General features: G+C 36.0%; 1 protein-coding gene across 3 annotated transcripts; it reads right to left on the bottom strand.

Moving 5' to 3' along the window:
• Positions 1-15,256: 15,256 nt before the first annotated feature.
• Positions 15,257-20,184, bottom strand: LOC140839370 (uncharacterized). Of its 3 annotated transcripts, none has more exons than XM_073206024.1 (8): positions 19,746-20,184; positions 19,485-19,594; positions 17,925-18,172; positions 17,511-17,666; positions 17,217-17,373; positions 16,883-17,028; positions 16,740-16,775; positions 15,257-16,315 (listed from the first exon to the last, which is right to left on the bottom strand). In XM_073206024.1, the coding sequence occupies exons 2-8, from the start codon at positions 19,558-19,560 to the stop codon at positions 15,566-15,568; spliced, it is 1,569 nt and encodes a 522-aa protein (XP_073062125.1). In that variant the 5' UTR covers positions 19,561-19,594; positions 19,746-20,184; the 3' UTR covers positions 15,257-15,565. The 3 variants fall into 3 exon arrangements, with proteins under 3 accessions (XP_073062125.1, XP_073062126.1, XP_073062127.1); XM_073206025.1 differs by having other exon boundaries at positions 19,956-20,184; XM_073206026.1 differs by having other exon boundaries at positions 15,260-16,315; positions 16,883-17,025; positions 19,746-20,182.
• Between the last annotated feature and the right edge of the window lie 2,106 nt (positions 20,185-22,290).

Below are 22,290 nucleotides of genomic sequence, written 5' to 3'. Positions count from 1 at the left end.
CCCCCCCTAAGATACAATTTCGTCCCTGAAATCACAGGAAATCAAATCATATCCGAAAGAAATGTAGCAGAAGCTAAATAGAAACTCACATCAGTTAAATAACTCTGGGAATCTCTGCCTCATATCAGACTCAGCCTCCAAGGTAGATTCTTTGATGCCATGACGACTCCACTGAACTTTCACAAGCGGAATAGTCTTCGTCTTGAGCTGCTTTTCTTTACGATCGAGAATCTGGATCGGCTTCTCGAAGTAACTCAGTGTCTCGTCAAGTTCTGCCTCGTCTGGCTGAATAATATTGAAGCATCAGGAATATACTTCCTCAACAAAGATACATGAAATACATCATGTATTCCAGATAACGAAGGCGGTAATGCGAGTCGATAGGCACAATCTCCTATCTTCTCGAGAATCTCATACGGCTCAATATAACGTGGAGACAATTTCTCTTTCTTTCCAAATCTGACAACTCCTCGGAAAGGTGAAATCTTTAAGAACACTCGGTCTCCTGCCTAGAATACCAATGGTCTACGTCGAACATTGGCATATTTGGCTTGTCTGTCATGAGCTGCCTTCATTCTCTTTTGAATCATCTTCACTTTTTCTGTCATATCTCTGATTATATCAGGTCCAATTTCAGGAACCTCAGAGATATCATCCCAATACAAAGTGGATCTGCATTTCTTACCGTACAACGCCTCAAAAGGAGTCATCTCAATACTCGTCTGATAGCTGTTGTTGTACGAAAACTCACAATGTGGCAATGCATCTTGCTAGTTAGTGCTAAAATCAAGCACTACAGCTCTCAGCATATCTTCCAGTGTCTGGATAGTCCGCTCTGACTGTCCATCGGTCTGTGGATGATATGCGGTACTCAAATGTAATTTCTTACCTAGAGCCTGCTGCAAACTCTGCCAAAAGTGTGAAGTAAACCGAGGATCACGGTCTGATACAAACGACTTCTGCACTCCGTGTAATCTGACCACTTCTCTGACATAGATCTCTGCCATCTTGTCATGTCGGCACGTCATCTTGTACGGAATAAAACATGCGGATTTGGTTAATCTGTCAATTACAACCCAAATCGCATCGCAACCTCGGGAGGATCTCGGTAGCTTCGTTACGAAATCCATGGAAATGTGATCCCATTTCCATTCAGGAATAGAAAAGCTTTGTAATAAACCTCCTGGTTTCTTTCTCTCAGCTTTCAGCTGTTGACAATTCAGACATCTGGAAACATACTTTGCAATATCCGCTTTCATCTGTTTCCACCAAAACTGTCTTTTCAAATCATTATACATCTTCCTGCCTCCAGGATGAATACTGAATCGACTGCTATGCGCTTCTGACAAGATATGTCGTTTCAAATCTGAAACATCTGGCACAACAAGACGATCAAACACCATAACCTGAAATTGTAGATCAATTAGTTGAACAGGAAGTGGTTCCTGAAAATCAGTTTGAAGAGCAAAGAAATGATATTCAGTTACCAACTGAAATAGCTCCAACTAAAACTGAAAATAGTCAGCCACCTACTGAAGAAATTGCTGATATAGAAGCATCTAACGCCGAAATCAGATGGAAGAAATCACATCCTCCAGAACTGGTGATAGGTAACACATCTGATCCGGTAAGAACAAGAAACAAAATGCTTAATCTATTCATTCATTCAGCTTTTGTATCGCAATTGGAACCGAAGAAAACTGATGAAGCTCTTGCTGATCCAAACTGGACAAATGCAATGAAAGAAGAGCTAAATCAGTTTACCCATAACAATTTCTGGAACCTAGTTCCAAGACCAGTTTCAAAAACTGTTATAGGTACAAAATGGGTGTACAGGAACAAACTGAACGAAGATGGTTCAGTTGTGCGCAACAAGGCGAGACTTGTAGCAAAAAGATATAGGCAAGAAGAAGGAATTGATTACGATGAGACATATGCACCAGTCGCAAGATTGGAAGCTATCAGAATATTCTTTGCCTACGCCTCATTCAAAAATTTCAAAGTCCACCAATGGATGTAAAAAGCGCATTCCTAAATGGCCAATTGCAAGAATAAGTTTACATTGAACAACCTCCAGGTTTTGTCAATCATCACTTCCCTGATCATGTCTACTATTTGAAAAAAGCATTGTATGGTCTTAAACAAGCTCCAAGAGCTCGGTATGACACTCTTTCAAAATTCCTAACTGATCACGATTTTTCTGTTGGATCAGTTGATAAGACATTGTTCAAATTTTCAAAGAATGATCACATCTTACTTGTTAAAATTTATGTTGATGACATCATATTTGGGTCAAATAACCCCAAATTATGCGAGAAATTTGCTAAAATGATGCCGGAGAAATTTGAAATGAGCATGATAGGGTGAACTGACATTCTTTCTTGGATTACAAGTGAAGCAATTGGAGACACGCACTTTCATCAGTCAAACTAAATACACGAAGGAATTGCTGAAGAAATTTGGCATGGAATCGTGTTCAGCTGCAAGTACTCCCATGAGCTCATCAGTAAAATTAGACACTGATCAAGAGGGGAATATCAGTTGAGACGACACTTTACAGAGGTTTAATAGGTTCATTACTGTACCTAGCTGCTAGTCGTCTTGATATTGTATTTGCTGTCTGTATGTGCTAGATTTCAGGCGAATCCTATGCAATCACAATTTTCAGCTGCCAAACGTATTTTGAAATATCTTAAGGGCACACAAAATGTTGTGTTATGGTATTCTAAAGACTCATCCTTCAATTTAGTTGGATATTCAGATGCAGATTATGCAGGATGTAGGCTTGATCGTAAAAGTACAAGTGGATCATGTCAGTTTATAGGAGACAGACTGATCTCTTGGTTCAGCAAGAAGCAAACATCCATAGCAACTTCCACAACTGAAGCAGAATACCTTGCTGCTGGAAGCTGCTGTGCTCAACTGCTCTGAGTTCAACAACAATTGAGAGATTATGGAGTTGATGCTAAAGAATCACCCATATTTTGTGATAATAAAAGTACTATTGCTATTACCTACAATCTAGTTCTTCACTCCAGGACCAAGCATATAGATGTCAGGCATCACTTCATCAGAGATCATGCCTTGAAGAAGGACATCAGACTGGAATACGTCTCAACTGAATAACAAGCAGCTGATATCTTCACCAAACCATTGCCCGAGACTAAGTTTTCTCATTTTCGCAATATACTTGGATTAATTGATTTATCATAATTAGTTTTGCTGCTGTTATATTAACTGTTAATGTGTCAATTCTATTGTCATGAACTGATCATTCAGTGAGTCTTTCATCTATTTGAATCTCAACTGATGTCAGTTAATCACACGTCAGCTAATTTCTCTTCAGTTATCTTGTTCAGTTAGTGATTTAATCAATGAGAATTAGAAAATGCAGGAAAAGAAAGGCAAAGATAAACTGAAAAATATCTTTTTATTTATTTGAAGAAATTGTTGTGAATTACATCGTACAATTCTTCCTGAACAAAAGCTCTCCAATTAGCCATCCACTGTCTTATATCTCCAGTGGAAGTCTTGAGGAAGCTGTCAGACTCAGCTATGAGCTCCAGGATTCTACTTTCCTTATAAAGCATCAGCTCGTAGATATGGTCTGATTCGAAAATACTTTCCGTATAAGCAACGTGCAAACGCTCCCGGTACTTCTCCAGTTTTTCCAGCAGGATGGGGGTGGTAGCTATCTCATTCTACCAAAGAAACTGGAGTCGCTGCAGCTCCTCTCAGTAGCGAAGGATTTGATGAAAGACTTCATCTTCCATCTCTACCTTATGCTTCTCTAGAGCTGCGCGCATGAAATCATATGCCATATCCGGGGCCTTTGAACTACCTGTGTATGCCATTTTCTTTATCTACTGAATATTACTTGCTGATATGTTTAAGCCTAACTAAGCTACTTTTATTTATAGTCCAGGGTCAAGGAAGATGAAAAGACAAGTCATTACGGAAGACGATTAGTCTTCTAAGCATAAGATTTTATTTAGTTCATCTCATTTAAAGTTCTCGTAAATTTTGTTTTATGCATTTATTAAGGGGGAATATTGGTTTAACAATTTAATTGAGAAGACATCAGTTAGTAAATCTTCAAACTGAAATGAGAAAGTTTTACAACTGATCGTTCAGCTGATGATTTCGCTAAACTTCTCACGTAAGTTAACAAGTTAACCATTAATATATTCCAAATCAAGAGACGTGACTGATTATCAAGCATTAAATGATATCTTTCATCAAATGACAGGTTGAAACGTGGACCCCTTTAATCCACGTATTCTTAACATGCATGCAGCACACGTATACACATTTTTGAATTCAAAATTTTGTGGACTGAAACGTGTCCAATAATTCGAACAGTCACGTACATTAGTACTTTACCCGCTCCATTCAGTTCTTTCTTACGCTTACAACAAATTTTTAGAGCAAAAGCAAAATCAAGCCCTCTTTCTCATAGGAATTCATTCACGACAAATGGCAAATCAAACTCTCGCACATATGTTGAATGTTATGGCGATCAATTTTGGATCAGTCCTAACAGTTGGAGAAGCCGATATCAAAAACATTTTTCTAAAGCTCGAATCATCTGGACTAAAGACATTTTTGGGGCAATCGTCTCAAGATATATACCCAAAGGAACTTCAAGAATTTTACTCGACTGGAAAAATCACCTCTGATGGAAACATCGTTTCTACTATCAATGGTCAGTTGTTGACCATTTCTGAAGATTCCTTTGGAGAGTTATTCTTGCTGCCTTCTGATGGTATGACACATCTTGCTGAGGTGAAAGCATCTGACATTGAAGAGATGCAAACCCTTCTCTCCGCTGATGGATGGAAAATCAAGGTTTCCGATCCAAAGAAAGAACTAAAGCATGAAGTACAGTTGCTAGCCGATATTGTGGTCAAAGGGCTTTTGGCGAAGGCACGATCCTTTGCTGGACGTTGGAAAAATTTCAAGCCATCTCTGTCATCATGGCTAAACGAAGACTCATCCAGAAGCGTCTTATTTTCAATATTTTAAAGAATATGATCCAATCCACCAAGCAATCCAAGGCATTTGCTGTTCCACTGAGCTACTTGCTGAAAATCAAAGGGATGGTGGTTGATGATTCAGAAAGAACATCTAAGTTCAAGGTTTTCAATGCTAAAAATGTTCAGCCACCGAAGACCAAACTGGACATCTCTCCCGAGCAGTTTTTGAAGATTAATAAGGAGATTGAGATTCAGCAGGCTGCTCCAAAATCAGTAAAAAAGGCTAAGTCTCTGGCTCAACTGAAATCTACCAAGAGGAAACTGATCGTCAGTGGATCAGATTCTGAGGCAACACCGCTTCAGTTCATCACCAAGAAACAAAGAACACATAAAACAAAGACCGTGGCTTCGTTGACTTCTATCCCCACTGAAAGACTAAAGCCCTCGGATGCTCAACAGCCCATTCAGGCTGTTCTTTTGAAAGCAATTCTAGCTGATGAGAAGAAAAAATCAGCAAAAGCTGTAGCCCCTTTAATTCAAATCGATCGACCTTCGATCCTTGCTCCTGCTCGACCTAAGGGATTGTCATTCAGGAAAAAGTGGACGCTACTCACTCTGGACTGAATATTCCACATATTCTCACTGATGAGAAAGGAAAGGGCAAGATGATCCAAGAACCAAGGCCCTTAAATGTCATTCAAACTCACATTGACCTCATATGAGAACAGGTGAATGTCTTTGCTGCCTCAAAAATGAAATTTTTTGAAACTTGGACGAGGTTTATAACACATATTTTTGCCAAACAGCTGAAGAAGAAGTCAAAGCTGAACACATTTGTCAAAATGGAGGCAATCGTTCTAAGAATAGTCAAGGCTGCTACGATAGTTGAGGCATTAGGGTGCAAGAATTATTTCTTTGATCAAATCAGAGCCAAGAAGTTGGGCCAACTGATCGGGAAATTGAAAGCTAACTATATTCCCACAAGTCCAACAGCCTACAATGATCGAGCTGTGCTCACACAGCTAGAAACTGATCTTATGTCGCTGCAATCTCAAATAAAATTTTGGGAGATGGATCAGGAACTAGGTCAATTATGAAGGCATTTCGGAAGAAGAAGATGATTCACCTTCTCGACCCAGAGAGCCATCCCCTAAACAAGCTGCTGCTACGACTGAAGAGCCAGCTCAAGATGTGCCTCAATCTAATGCTGCTGATCATCAAATATACTCAGAAGCTGACTTGACACTTGATAATATTGATGAAATCATTCAGTCAGTGGTAGAAGAATTTCAAGCAAATGCGCCTTCAACAGAATCAGATGACATCCCAACTGATCAAGCAATTACTGAATCTCCTCTACCTGTCTCTGCTGAAAAAGAGGCTTAAGCTGATGTACCCATTCAATCAAACGTTGAGCCAACTGAAGTCAATGTTGTCACTGAGGAAGCTCAGTTGCATGTTGAAGAACCGCAGAAAGACTCAATTGACCAACAGTCAGAACCATCAGTCCCTGACCCGCCAACTGAAACTACAGCAGATACACAATTGAATCAGCCGGGCAACCCATCTACTGATCCTATTCTGTCTTCTTCCCCTCCAGTCCAACAAGAAGTAAATATGGAAGATGTGCCAGAGCTGACACAGGAGGTTACAGATGTTTCTGACCGAACTTTTGTAAAATTTGATCAATCATCCAAGGAACAAGAACCAGGGCCATCTGGACCCGTATCACCTCCTCCACCTTCAGACATGGATTTGGTTCTTGAAGAAATTCAGGACATTCAACTCAACATGTATAAAATAATACAAGAAATAAAGCAGATTCAACACACTCAGTTTTCTCATTCTCTGCAGTTGAACTCCTCCAGTGAATTTAATTCAGGCAAACTGAAATCCATTCAAACATCTGTGACTTCCATCACCTTTGCCATCGACGAAATCAAAAAGAACAAAGGCATAGCTGAAAGCCTTTCTATTACTCAAGAATCAATCATCAAGAGAGTTGATTCCATGGAACTATCTGTGTCCAAGAAGATCGATTTGCTGCAGACTACTGTATTGACTGTCGTCAAAGACATTGCAGCTGATGTTAGGATTATTTCTCTCAAGGTCGATGTGCTTGACAAAAAGGGGAAGGAGCTAGGTCAATGAAAGAATAAGAGAGGATACAGCTGAAGAGAAGAGACATTCTGTTATCAGTATTGCCTGAAGAGAAGAGACATTCTTTTATCAGTTATTACTTGAAGATTATTTGTTTTCTTTGCACGGATCTGTACATTAGAAATTATCTTATCTTCAAATCGGCTTATTACATTCTAAGTTTTGTCAATCACAAAAAATGGGGAAATTGTTGTAAACGAAATTTCAGTGATTTGACAAAATAAGCTTCGAAACGTATTTGTATAACTTATCAAAGTAAACGAAGCAACGAGCTAACTGATCTATTTGCCACTAGCTGAAGATTAATGCGTACCAGCTATAAATTATAGACGTCATCAGCTGAAGCAACATTATAACTGACTGATCAGTTTAGAAACTAATCAGTTGAAACAAATTAGTTATGAACTTTCCAGCAATGTATCTTTCAGCTGATCCCTCAACTGTACATATTATCAGTTGACAACGACAACCGACAAATAGTACAACAGACTGAAACTAGTAGTGGGACGTTGCATTTCAGAGATTGAAGTGTACGAATGTCAGAAGATATAGACGTGGCAATCAACGGATATAAAGATTCAAATGATATTTAATATTACCGTTGAGATGGAAGCCTATAAATAAGTAAAGAGAGCAGCTGAGAAACAACTTTTAACAATCACGCGAACTACTATTCTATTCAAGCTTGCTGTTACTCTGCTAAAATCACAATTCACATTCAGATTTCAAAGCTCACTCTTATCAGATTTATTAGTAGCAATTAAGGCTACCTTACGAGCTTGTTAGCATTTTGAGATCTTCGTTAAGATTCATTCAGTTGTGTTACACTGTAAAAGTATTGTTAACTAAGAGTTACAGTTTGGCAGTGTTAAGTCCAAACTGAAGTGGGTCAGTACAACGTTTGTATTTGATCAAAGTCTTTTATTAAAAATCATATCCTTGTGATAGAAGGAGTGACGTAGGAGTTATTCTATTCTCCGAACATCCAGAAACATATCGCGTGTTTTTCATATTCAGTTACTTTGAGTTATTATATCTTTCAGTCAGTTCACTTCCGCAACTGTATTTCAGTTGAATTGATTGTTATCGACTGACGAGATACCTAGTGTCAGTTTGTAACGAAACTACACCCATTATTCGGAAAGAATTTAAAAAATCAGTAAATGTTTATTCAACCTCCCCTTCTAAACACTTATCTTCTTACCAACCGATCCTTTCATTTAAACACAACCATTTTCATAAACATTTTATAATCATTTTCATATCATCATCAACATATTCATATACATATTATCATCAACATATACGTATTCTTTTTCCTTTCCTTGAATTCAAATCGTTAATTGTGACTTTCGTGTTCGTCTACGTATTGAGCGATGGATCCATCTACATGTAACCACAGTATTGGGCGACGAGGACATCAATGACACTCCCACCCGTCAACTGAGCCTTGGCATATCATATTCTCATATGGAAATACGATCGTCGAGCCCCCTCCCTCTGGGGCCTTCTCTCATATACGGTCTCCCTCTAGGCCTTCTCCTACGAATGGGCTCCCTCTGAGGCCTTCTCCCGTAAATGGGTTCCCTCTAAGGCTTTTCCTTCACAATATCTCCATTCATATCATCATATTTGTATATATAGAAATACATTCGTCGGACTCACACTGAGACCATAATCCTCACGATATCTCCAACATATCATCGTATTAGTCACAATTACTTCACTTCCTTCAACAGTTTCATTTTCTCATCACTTTATAAAATCTAAACATGCATATAACGTTTTTCTTTTAAACTATGCATGCAACATATCTTTTAACGTTATCGTTTAACCATAAAATCCACAAACATAATAAATCATAAAATGTTAGATCATAAGATCCATAATCATTCAAAACAAACATTTCAATATATTAAAAATCCATAAACACTTTAAAATAACATTTTAATATCATAAACATTTAAAATAACATTTTGACATATTAAATCATAAACCTTTAAAATCAACATTTTAATATCATAAAAATTCACAAACATTTGAAATAATCATATTAGCATATAAAACAGCATTCAGGACAATGTCATGACGTTTACTAATTTTCATGTGTGAAATTACTGTTTTATCCCTAGACGTAAACTATCACGTTTTTGACATTTTCTTAATTTTGCTGAATCTAACATGTCCCAAATAATTATTTAAGCTTACATGAATTTTCTCATATTTTTATTTAGCATAAATCGAGGACTTTTAAATTAATCTTTAAATATAACGTATTAATGCGTTTTAATCACGAATAAAACCAAATCTTAATATAAAATTCCCAAATAACAAACTTAGACTTTTAATAATCATTTGAGCTTAAATATAATTTTTCATAATTTTATTCTGCATAAAACTAGGCGTTTCAATTAATTCTTTAATTAACGTTTCGTACGACAATAAAATCCCGGATAAATCCAAAACTCGTTATTTTCTTCCCAAACTTTAATCAGAACATTTTTATCATTTATTCTACCCTCGTGAGCCATGAACCACTCCCGTGGACCCATGGTTCCAATTTTCCTTTTGATTTTCGAAATAATGACCCTCACCCAAACACACCGAGCTTTCTCTCAATTTACTCGAGCCACGCCCGAGCCACGCGGAACCAAACCCTAGAAAACCCACCTAGGAACCCTCCTGACCAACCCTGACCCATAGAACCTAGCCCTAGCTCGCTCAAACCCTGCTGAAACTTGACCCAATATTCTGCATGTGTGCTTGAGTGTTTCCTAGACTATATTAGGACTCCTAGCTAGCCTAGGTCTCTTCTAGCTGAGCCACACCGCAATCACCCTGACCCTAACTAACCCTGGACCATGCCCAGACCCTGCTCAGACCAGCGCAAGCCCTGGAACCTGCAAAGCGAGCCACCTATTAGAGCAATCAGTAGCTGCGCCCCTCCATGGTTCCCTCTCGTTTTCTAAAACAGCAGGCAACCAAGCTGCAACAGCACCTGCCCAGACCCTTGTTCACCCTCCTAGGACCTTAAGGACCTAGCCCTAGCCCATTCCAGCCCAAAGCCCCCTGGCTGAGACCCTACATCCTGCGTAAGCCACACACCCTATGCGTCCCCTTCATGCTCTCGGGAGGGAGTCCTCGCTTGGTAGGACTCCTCCCAACCTCTGGTGCTCGAGTCCTAGCGTGGCTAGGACTCCACCCTTGGCTCATACACACCCCTAGACAGCCCTGGTCCAAGTCGAACCCAAGCCCAACAACTATCTCCCTTAATCCGAGCCCTTCAAACCCCATGACAGAAAGTTGGTTTCAGCTGGTGTTCTATTCATGTTGTGCAACGTTTGTGGTGATTTCTATGACTCTAAAACTTGTGCAAATCATCCTTGATCATATCTTATCATGACAGCCCCTTGAACAACCATATAAACATGTTTTTTATCCAATATCAAGGGTTAAGCACAAGCATATGCATAGTTATGAAAATTGTGAATTGTGCGACTTATTTTCATTTAAAACATGACCAAAAAATACTATAGTATGATAGATGATTTAAAGGAAGAATATGGCGTGTCATTGCGTGTTTAACGTACGAATAAATGTCGATGAATCGAAGAACGATGACGAAGGGACTTTGGCTTGAATTCCCCTAGCAATAGCCGAAACTTTCCTCTTGCATGCACTACAAAAAAATTAACAAATAACGACGAAATTATTTGTCGCTATTCTGTCCCTAAAAGTATTTAGCGACATAATAGCGACGAAATATCGATCGTCGAAGAATTTAGCGTCGCGGTCTTGTATAACGACGCAAACTGCAATTCTGTCGTTATTTACTATGGAATATTTATGTTTGTCGTTAAATAATAACGACGGAAATTTAAATTTTGTCGCAATATTTTAGTGACCAAAAAATATTTCGTCGCTAAATTTGTGACAGAAATTATATATCCGTCACTAAAGCAGCGACCAAAATTATAAAGGCGTCGGTAAATTTAGCGACAGATTAAAGTTTCTGTCGTTGATATTTGCGACAGAAATCATAAATCCGTCATTAAATCTAGCGATAGATATATGTTTTAGTCGTTGATATTTGCGACAAAAATTATAAATCTGTCTCTAAAATTAGTGACAAAATGATAGTTTTCTTCACTAATTTTAGTGACGGATTTATAATTTCAGTCGTTAAATGTTGAATTGGGCAGCCCCCTGATCCCTTTTTTTTTTTTTATTAATTCCCTTTTATCCAACACAATTTCTAATTCAACAAATCCAATACAGTGTCAATTTTGCAACCAACAATATACATAATAAAAATCACATCAAATTAAAATAAACACCTTCATTCCACCTATTAACATTCAAAACATATTAATCCATCCATATCCAAAAATATCAACACATCCCCCTGCTTAATTACAAAATCAGTAGCCACATCTCCAAAAAGAGTGTGTTCTATCATCGTCATAATCTAAGGGGACTATGGTTGTGTGCTATCATCGTCATAATCCTGAGTACTCGAAGAATAGATGGATTGGGGGTCAATAAGTGCATGCGCCATCAAGTAACGAACTTGCTGCCTTAAGCTATTCAACTCCCTTGTAAGTTCCTCTACTTTAGAAGTCGCAGCGGCAGCCACATCCATACAGTTAGCACGTGTGTGTGTGTTGCACGTCCCGACATAGCTTCAGGATACAACACCTCAGCCTGCGAGCCAACACCATACAATTTTCTCTTTTTAACCCCACCAACCGCCAATATATAAAGTTGATTTTGAACCTCTGGGGTTGAATTCTTCAACACCATTAAAGAAGTCATTAGTTATGAACCCATTTTCCAACCTACGGTACATCCAAGATCTTGTATCGTTCATGGTTTAATTAGAATGCCTAACACAATTGCAATATAATTATTAACAATATTTACATAATATATACATTTGTAAAGTAATAAAATGATATAAAAAAAGAGAAGATATTAAGTCAACAATTCTTTAGTAATCAAAGATATTCCCTCATTTACTAGTCAACAAATAATCATTCAAGGAGTTCTAAATTGAAAGTATAGAATTTTTGAAAGGAACAATATGCACACTTGTGGTTTTCGGCTAATTGCAAATCTTGATGCCAACTATCCCAAATTCAGTTATGAAAATGATGCAACTTTAGTGTGTTGGTGCGTGAGTGTGTTCTAGTATACTTCTCAGGTCTTATCCAAGAGTATGATCAACACATTGATGTATTGAAAACCTGGGACACTGTAAATCTGTGAAAATAATATTTGTATCATTTTGTGTCTTGTTTACAGATAAAGAACATGCAACAGACGAGGGATCTGATTCAATGAAGCCAAATTGAACTCAATGCCATTTAATATCTAATCAACATTAAAAAAATCTTGAGGCTAGTAGTAGGTTCCGGTAAGCTTATATCCCTTCAATCGCTAAACATAATGGCTACTAAAAGCTTCTTAAGTTCATCTAGGAGTTAAGATTCAACTCATCGAAGTTTAGCAAGAACAATAAATCAAATGACCCTATCTTCAATAATCTTGAACAGAATATCAAATTGGCTTGCTTAGAACTTGGGAATTATCTAAAAAGCTATGTGGAATTCAACTAGAGTTCGTCAAGAACGAAAACTGGGACGAGCATGGCTCGATAATCTTGCTTCATTTACGAGCCAAATAAAATGACATCCAGTGTTGAAATGACTCTTCAACAACCAAACAAAAGCTTAAAGTTTACTACACCAATCTCTTCTTAAAAAAAGTTGATACCAATCTTACTCCAGTGTTTACATACACGCAGTAAATGACATCCCAAAAAACATCCCTTGTTAGGTGCGTTTACCAGAACTTGCCGAAAAATTTTAAATGTCGACCAAAACTAAGCTGGAAAAACAAGGGAACTGAAATGGCTTCAAATACTACCTCAAAAAACATCAAAACTACTAAGTTACAAGCACGAGCTCACCTAATGCGAACCAAGAGCACAAGCAGAGGAAGCTCACGCACGGCTCGCTAACAGGGCTCGATCTGCTCCTTTCTTCCCGTTCCAGCCTCTACAAAGGTTGTTGCTTCGATTCAGGTAAATGCACGATCCATTTCTGGCGAGGAAAGAAGGGCGACGGGTTTGGGGATGAAAAGGGGTTATTGCCGTTTTGGGGAAGAAGGGCGACGAGTTTGTATCTGCAAAGAAAAATTTGGACTTTGGGGCTTAATTAATGACATATATATGAATTTTTAACCTTAATTAATGACAACTTAAAAATTTTTGTTGTTAACTAACGACTAAAAAATTAATTGTCGGTAAATTAACGACAATTTTTATAAATCCGTCGTTAGTTGTGACAAAAAAATAAATTATGTCGTTATATTATATTTATGACAGATTTTTATTCTGTCGTTAATTAATGACAACATATTTAATTTCGGTCGTTAAACACAATTTTTCTTGTGGTGATGCTATGGTGTGTTTAATGTATTTGTGAAAGAACAATAAGGGTAAAGTGGTTGGTTTTGTACTTTAAATAGTTAATAAAATACTAATGGTAGCATAAGCTCATTAACAATTTTAATTAGGCCCAATTACCTATTAGTGTTTAATTAAAATATTAAAAATTATTTTGTTTACTAAAGTTTGTGAATTTATTAGCCGGGTTGTCAAAACGTTTGTATTTTTGTTGAACATCCAACACCGATAAAATTTACGTTCCGGCGTATAAATCACTTCAAAACCTTTTATTTTCAAAATAATAAAAAGCATCAATCATATTTTAAATAATTAAAAATAATTATTTAGTAAAAACATTTTCTATTTTCCAGCACTCGATCTCCGTTCTTCGATCGCAACTCGAATAACCTTTAAAAATACATTTTAATACAACCATGTAGAAAAATATATTTTAAACATGTCAATATGCACAACATAATTAATTTATGCAATTAAAACAATTAATTGAAATATACAAGGAATTTAATAACTTGTATGCATGTGGTTCGCGTGGACTTTCAAATTTTTGGGGCATTACAGTAGCTTTCTTCATTCTTGATGCATTTACTTTTTTAAGTGTTGGTTCCCAACGTTAAAAAATAAAGGCGGTACTCACAGATGTACTGGATAGTCAAAAATTAAGAATAGAGTGTCACGTATCCTTGTCATTTTTCCGAAAATATTAACAGCCAATTCAAATTCTTGGACACTAGCTAAAAAAGGTAACCAGCGGATCTTTTAATATGTCTTAGTTGAATCTATGAAATATACTCGAAGATGATTGTATGTTGTCTGCAGATAAATATTGTCAAATCAGTCTACAAGCTGATCTGTTCTGCTACAAAGTAATTGTGGTCAGCTTGATTCACTTCAAGATGATGTAGATACTCTTCAGATCAAAATAGTTGGAAAAATCGAATTATCTTTCCGTTTCATCTTATATTAATGTAGTTGATCAACACACTTGATATTAAAACAGCGATAGTTTTGTCAATTCAGTTCCTGATATGCATTTATTAATTTAACTTAAATTAGAGCAGCTTAGTTTGTGATCACCAACACTTAGGTTCAAATTTATCTCAACAAAAAACGTTTTACGCAGATCAATTATTTTTATAATGGCGGTAAATTTTTTTATTTATTTTAAAATAATATGTTACAAAAATTGCTAATGAGATTTGAATCATTAAACCTCGTTATAATTTTCTTATTATGTTTAAATTTTATCTGAAAATTATTTCAAATTTTTATGTATATTATTATGATGAAATATCACAAATAAATAAATTCATGTCATAAATGTGAGTTTATTTTTCATATTATTCTTACTAATAATATTTTTAGTTTTTAATATTTCAAAGCAACATTTCTAGCTACAAGTTTTAAAAAATGTGACGTGTGTAGTCCTTATCGTTAATTATGATTAAAAACAACAGTAGGAACTAAATATGTCATGTTCTTTTAAGTTTGTGGATCAAAATTGTTAAGCTGAAATGTTCAAGAGATCAAAAATGTTCTGGGACGAAAGTAGGGGACTAAAATCATCATTTTCTCCAAATAAATTAGTACACGTTAATGTTCAAAATAATTCTAATAACTGTCACAATAAACTGCCAGACCCAAATAAATCTATGTCAAAATGAATGTATTTTACCATAAAAGAGCATTACTTCATCATGTAACTCAAATAGCAATACAAAATTGCCAGCTCCCTCTAGCCTAAGTCTTCTCATTACACAACAAGAATTTTGCAATCAAACAGACTAGATTCAACCCGAAAATTACCATAAAAATTTCTGTTCATGCCGAAAACTACAAGACACCTTCCGTTACAATAATCTAAATATTTCTGTAACTACACGGTCATTTCTAAAATAAAGTTCAAGATAGTCGATAAAAAGTTGGCCCTTCGATAGGTCAGGAGATTGATATAAGTTTCTCAATGTGACTGATAGGGGTGTGTATAGTACAAAACTCCTGGAGACTGACCTGGAGCCAAAGGGCGAAAATTCATAGGTGCAGGAAGTTGCTGAGGCAATGGCATTGGCTGCTGCATAGATAATGTGGAGGGCTGAAGGATACTATGTGTTTCCTGCTGAGCCATCTGCATTTTGTTCTGGTTCAACGACACCATTGGGCTAACCATGTAAGACGGAAGTACAGGTGGAGGTGGCAGAGGAGGAAGATTACCATACTCGTAGGAGATTATATTTCCAGCAGATGGTTGCAAATACTGAAACGGGGGTGGGTTCAGGGTAGAATGATAGAGAGCTGGTGTGCTGGAAATTTGGCCTTGAATTGAGGCCTGCGGCATAAATGATTGATAAGGGCTGTTCTGAGGATTTGGTTGTGCTGGCAAGTTATGTTCTGAAATGGATTTTGGTATTGAGCTACTGTTGAATGCCGTCGAGAAAGGAGTTGATGAGGCTAAAGAATTCATCAGGGCAGCATTTTTAGCTTCTTCGGCTGCTAAGGAAGAAAGGGCAGATATCATAATGTCCTGGGAAGAGCTTGAAGCTGTAAGCTTGTCCGCAACCTCGGCTGCAATTGCCGCTGCAGATTTTTTTGTCATTTGCTCTTGTTTTGCATTGGCAAAAGATGATGGGGCAGATGGTTTGTTCGAGAACACCCGATCTTCTTCCAATTTCTTTCGCATGCTTGCAGCTTCTTCGACCTGAGCTTCCGCAACCTGAAAGTTCATGTAGATGCACAGATATTAGTATATTCAAAATTAGTTTTAATCCACACTCATGCATACTAAAAATCAGTCAAATTATTATAATGGTAATTTTTTACAATGAAGACAATGCAATTACTTCACTTGACAGCAATCCATTTTTACAATGAAGACAATGCAATTACTTCACTTGACAGCAATCCATATCCAAAAAATAAAAAAGAAAACAATCTGTTCAAACATCTCCCACCCCTTTTTTATAGTTATCTCCAGTCTCTGTATATGTGTAACTCATCTCGTTGCCCTTAGCAGCAAAATATTTCCTATTCGCTGGGAATGATGGTGTAGACAGATATATCATGGAATAACAAATAGACTCAGCTTTCTTCGAAAAGAAGCACAGAAGCAAAAAAATTGTAAGCAAATTATTTCTAACCTGCATCTGTGTCCGGACATTCTCTAGCTCAGATTCCTAAAAACATCACAAAATCAGCACAGATATTGAACGTCAAAGCAGAAAATGAAAAATTCCATAGTAACAAAGTTGAAACAAAATTTTTCAGAGGATTTCTCACCCACCTGCTCGTGAAGTGCATCACGTAGTTGAGAAACGAGTGCCAGCCTATTTGCTTCCACAACTTTAAGCTTTTCGATGCACTGTTTTAAACGAGCTTCTTCCCCTTCCAATTCCTTGGCAAGAGTCTTCCTCGATGGATCCCTAGCTGCTATCCCAAACAGCAAAAAAATTGACATTTTCATTACAAGGGTCAAAATGTTAGCCAAGAATAAATGTGAATATTTCTACTTTATATATAGGGTCTTGATTTTTGCACGTGAACTACATTGAAGTTTTTCAATCAAAAGTGAATGACTTCGTGTAAAATGTGATTTATTTTTTGTCATGTCAGCTTACCCTTTGTCAAAGCAATGTTAACATCATTTTCCATCTTTCTGACATGATGAATTGCAGATTTGCATTTATTCATTTCCTCATCTTCTTTGGCACATTCACTTTGCACCAAGTGAAAAGCAGACACTATTTTTTCTGTAGTGCCTCCTACGCTCAGTTTCTGGTTTGAAAACAAATATTCAAGATGTAAGAATCGTTTATCTAAAATATATAGCAATTAGGTCACTGGTATTAGATAAAGAAATGCCAAAAGTACCCGCATAATAATGCAAGAAAACAATATCATTAAGAACTTACAGTTCTTATAGACCGTGAATCCCTTTTAACTATTCGCACCGAACGAGAACGCTTTTTCCCAAGCTCCAATGGTTGAGGCAATTCCACACTAAGCATTGTGTCTCTAAGGTTTTGAGCTCGGGAACCAAAGACTCTCCTTTCTTCCCATATGCCAACCTTTTGTAAACAGACATAATCAGCTGAGAAATTTCAAAGAATCAAATGCGAAATTCATTGTGGCATGTTTGATGTCAAGACTCGTTAGACTGACATTATAACATGATATGAAAATTATGTTAAAATTTTGAAGGCTTAAATACACTACTAAACAATTCCATATAACAAATTATTACGAAAAAAAATTCAGATTAAGTTCAAGTGAGTGTTGAGGGACTTCGAGATATAGCAGTGGCATCCTCTTGAGAATAAACTCACCAATCGAGATACCACATTCTTTCCACGATCGTCACCTTTGTTTTCAACCTCTTTGATTGCTGAAGGAAGCACCTTCCAAAACTCAGTAACGAATTCAGTCCCTCTTCGCTTGCTGTTCTGCAGAATGTCATTTGCAAGGTACAGAAGAGGAACTTTTTGAGCTATTTCTGAACTATGAAACTGTTTATCCCATGTTGCAACAACCTGTTCCGCTTTGCTACGATGAAAGATGCACCAGTGGGACAATGCTATTGATGAAGTCAAGGTAAAATAGTAGGCCGAGAAATTTATCGAAAATAAAATCAGTGCTTTATATCATGAGGTAATCGTTCCCTGTAAGGAGGAACTCCAAAAAGTATCCATACAAAACATCCACAAAACAATATCAAGCTATGAGTTTAAGAAATTTTTAATCATCAGAATTACAATAAGAGGAAAAAACAAAATACAAATAGACAGTGACGTTTGATAAATGCCACTTCTCATACAAAATAAGAAAAGTCGCATATTGATAGAAAAGCTGTAGAAAAGAATGTTACAGTTAATGACCAAATTGTCCAAAAGTAGTTAATACGAAGGGTTCTATATGTGAAAATCCACACACACACACACACACACATGTATAATGAGGCTTGCTATTACAAGAGAAAAACATAGAGAAGTATCTTGAACCACAATTCATGAATAAACTTCCTAAATCTCAGTAAATTCCATGCCATAAGAAGACTAGCAGAGGAAACAGATTCGTAAATGTTATATAGTCATTACCAACTCCCAATTCATACTATTGCAGTTCCTAACATTTGATACATTCTCCATGCTGTCAACATATCATCAATTGTACTAAAAATATTAACAAAAGTAAGTTAAAAAAATAGAGGAAATTGGAAAATACAAGAAAAACTTAAGATTTGATCATTTAATCAATGTATAGAATCATAAATCACCGAAATTCAAGGAAAAGTAGACATGTATCCAACAATAGAGCTACATGATAGGACAACGAACATGTGTAAAACATTTTTATAATTTTAACAAAAATCGTTCGACTGAAAATTATGGAAATCAAACAAAATTATCTAAACTAACATTAAAATAAGAGGTTACCGAACATATCCGCTTTGGTAGGTAAGAAACCGTTATAACCGTTAAATTCAAGACTAAATGCATGTCAAAATAACATAAAAAACAGACTTCCATTGTCTGACGCCCCTGATCATAAAAATATAGAAACAACCCAAAACATAGCAAACATAACAAGAAAGTAAAGATGTCTACGAAAGATCAGTTTCGAAACAAGGTCAATTTCTCATCCTATTTTCTTCGCTAAACTTAATTGTTAAACCGCCAAATCCACTTTGAGCATTGGAAGTATTATAGTTTCCAAAATTACAAATTCGAGTAAACCGCCGAAGTCACTTTGTCCTTGTTATTATATAAAGGAATCCAAGAAGTACTCAACATGCACTACGCACTACACACACACACACACGCACAAACGCACACATATATAGAAGATTAATCAAAGGCATAACCAAGTAAAAGTAGAAGATAGGATGCTTTCAATGCACTGCTGAGTGCTGTTGAGCTTTGAAAGCTTGTCGGAAAGAATTTCTTCACTGAAGACACTGTTCATTCCACGTTAGCAGTTCTTCCCTCCTTCAAAACCCCTTTACATTAAAGAAAACAATTATACACATCAATTAACTTATGTATCAAAGCACAAAAAAGAACCCCAAACCCCTTGAATCAACATAATTAATGTCCAATCCCATTGAAGCATGGAAAATTAATAAAGATTTGATCATTGCAACAAATTACCAAGATGGTCTCCGTAAAATCACCAAATTCAGCAAATGCCGTGAAGTGAAGCACAAAGAAACGAGCAAAAAGGAAAAAAGAAACTGAATTGCACCGTATGAAGATTAAACAAAAATTAAAAGGAGGCAATTCTTCTGAGAAGTGCGCGGCCGCATATCAGAAAGGGTGAGAAAACAATCATGAAAAGATAAACAAAGAAAGAGTTGTTACAAGAATTCATTCAGCCCTCCTGTTCTGTGAGGAACCCTAAAGCAGCTTTGTTTCTTGGGATGGATTTATATACAGACCAAGAGAGGAGACGCATTGACGGTGAAAGTGTTCGTGCCCTTTGGAGAGGGAGATTACGAGGATTTGAGTTTAGAACTTGAAAGGATGCAGTCAGCAATATTTTGGGGTTTTCCCATTTTCAGTTGTCATGCGCACGTGTATACTCTGTCTGCGCTCACCAAACCAAACACGGTGGTTTCTTCATCCATTCAATTCAAATCAAAAAAAAAAATATATATATATTACTTGAATTACATGGGAAATATCGTGAAAAAATAAAAATTTACGGTAAAAAGTAAAAATATCAATCTTTTAAAATTTACCAAACTATATACTTTATAATATTTTTTTCTCTACTCAATTATATATTTTTCACAAATGGTGAGGCTATTTATAGAATTTCTTTACAAATAATCCAAAAATAAATTAATCATTATCTACATCATCACACATTAATTTTCAATATTTACAACTCTTATTTTCAACATTCAAATATTTAATACACATATTTTAAATATTATTTTTGAACAGAAAATACTTTACCTTTATTTTTTAAATCAACGCCTATATAGATTAAATTAGCGTATACAATAAATGCATTTACACAAGGTTTTTGTATTAAATAGCTATTGCTATTTTTTAATTTATGACTATTTATAACTTTTTTATTGTAGGAAGTGTGTGAGATTATTTAAAAGTTCAAAATTTTATATTAAAAAATTGTTTTATAATTTCAAAAAATTTGTAAATTGATAAGATGTAATAGTTGCAGATCAGTTATAATTTATTAAAATATATTTTTATGATATTTTTATTAAAAAAATAATTCATTTTTTTAATTTGGGGAGGCTATTTTTGATAATAAAAAAAAATCATGATACTAAAATTAATTACTCTAAATTCATCAATATTAATAATAATATAAGTATAGTATATATAGATTAATATAGATGTAAATTTGTTAGTAGAATATTTTAAAATATTATCAAACATCTAGTGCTTAAAAATACTACTAAAATTTTTATTTTTTTAAAAAGCTAATACACGAAAACCCCATTTAAATGCATGCATTCAAGATTTCTGAAAAATACGCCTTTTAAAAATAATCGTAATCAAATTACAAATAAAAAACTGTTGTTTAAAGTTTGCCAACACGACCATCGATAATCAAACAAGTAAAAATCATGGGAATACTCAACTTATCATACAAGCGAATCAATTGATCAAGTCTACTCAATACTCATAACACGTGATGTGCGGAAAATAAGGTCCTCGGGTCATGTACGCACAACCATATCTGCTTACTTAGAATTCGGCACCTCCAGCCTCTTCATCAACATGCTCACCTTCATTATTCACACCTAGTGAGTTTAAAGACTCAACACACCTGTAACGTTAATACCAAGTACATATATATGCAGGCAACAGTGAAAAGTACCGTAATAAAAGTACTATTCATGATCTTTAAAGCGTAAACGTAAACATAATAAAGTATACGTGTCAAAACATATCTCAACATAACATCATATACGGTTCATTTCTTTTAATTGAATTCCGTTCATTAGTTGTGACTTTGGTATCATCATGCAGTCGATGGATCCATCTACGTGTAATCGCGGTATCTGACGGTGGGGACATCAGCGACAACATTGCCTGTCCACTGAGTCTTAGCCTTACATGTCATCATTTCATTGTATTAGTCACAATCAATGCACATCATTCAAAACATGTCATCATATTCGTCACTTAATAAAATCATGCATATACGTAAATTTTCCTTGAAACCAAGCATGCAACTTATTTTCATATTTACATAAAAATCATGAACATGATACATAAACATTTAAAACATGAAAAATTTTTGCTCAGGACACTGCCAGGACTAAAAACTTAACTCGGGTACAAAATGATCATTTTGCCCTTGGAAACCCAAATTGACCATTTTACCCATGGACCTTTAAATTTCGACCCGAAACTTACCAAACTCCTTAAAACATCCCAAAACATATTTATAAGCGTTTCTTAGACGTAAACTGAAGCCCGTTTCAAACTTAATCGATTCGTTTTAAAACTTGGATCGGGGTCCCGATTTTACCCAAATCAACCCGAAACTAAACCAAATTTTCTCAAACTCTAATCATGTACTAAACCTACCCAACCAGCCTTAAAACCACACTTTCCAGCCCACTAAGACCCACGGAAACAAGGCCACATGCTGCTTGAATTTTTCTCCCAATGCACGTTCGAAACCCTAATATGCTAAACTTGAAAATTGTCG

The sequence above is a fragment of the Primulina eburnea genome, chromosome 8, assembly GCF_022965805.1.
Source record: "Primulina eburnea isolate SZY01 chromosome 8, ASM2296580v1, whole genome shotgun sequence".
In the NCBI taxonomy this organism is placed as follows: Eukaryota; Viridiplantae; Streptophyta; class Magnoliopsida; order Lamiales; family Gesneriaceae; genus Primulina; species Primulina eburnea.
Note: the sequence above shows the minus strand (reverse complement) of the source record. Positions and strands in the feature narration are given on the sequence as shown.

Coding starts and splice junctions, on each gene's coding strand:
- LOC140839370 (XM_073206024.1), bottom strand. CDS start 19,560: ATGAACAGTGTCTTCAGTGAAGAAATTCTTTCCGACAAGCTTTCAAAG. Junction 17,667..17,924: donor AGAATGTGGTATCTCGATTG/GTGAGTTTATTC, acceptor TGTTTACAAAAG/GTTGGCATATGGGAAGAAAG. Junction 16,776..16,882: donor GTGATGCACTTCACGAGCAG/GTGGGTGAGAAA, acceptor TGATGTTTTTAG/GAATCTGAGCTAGAGAATGT.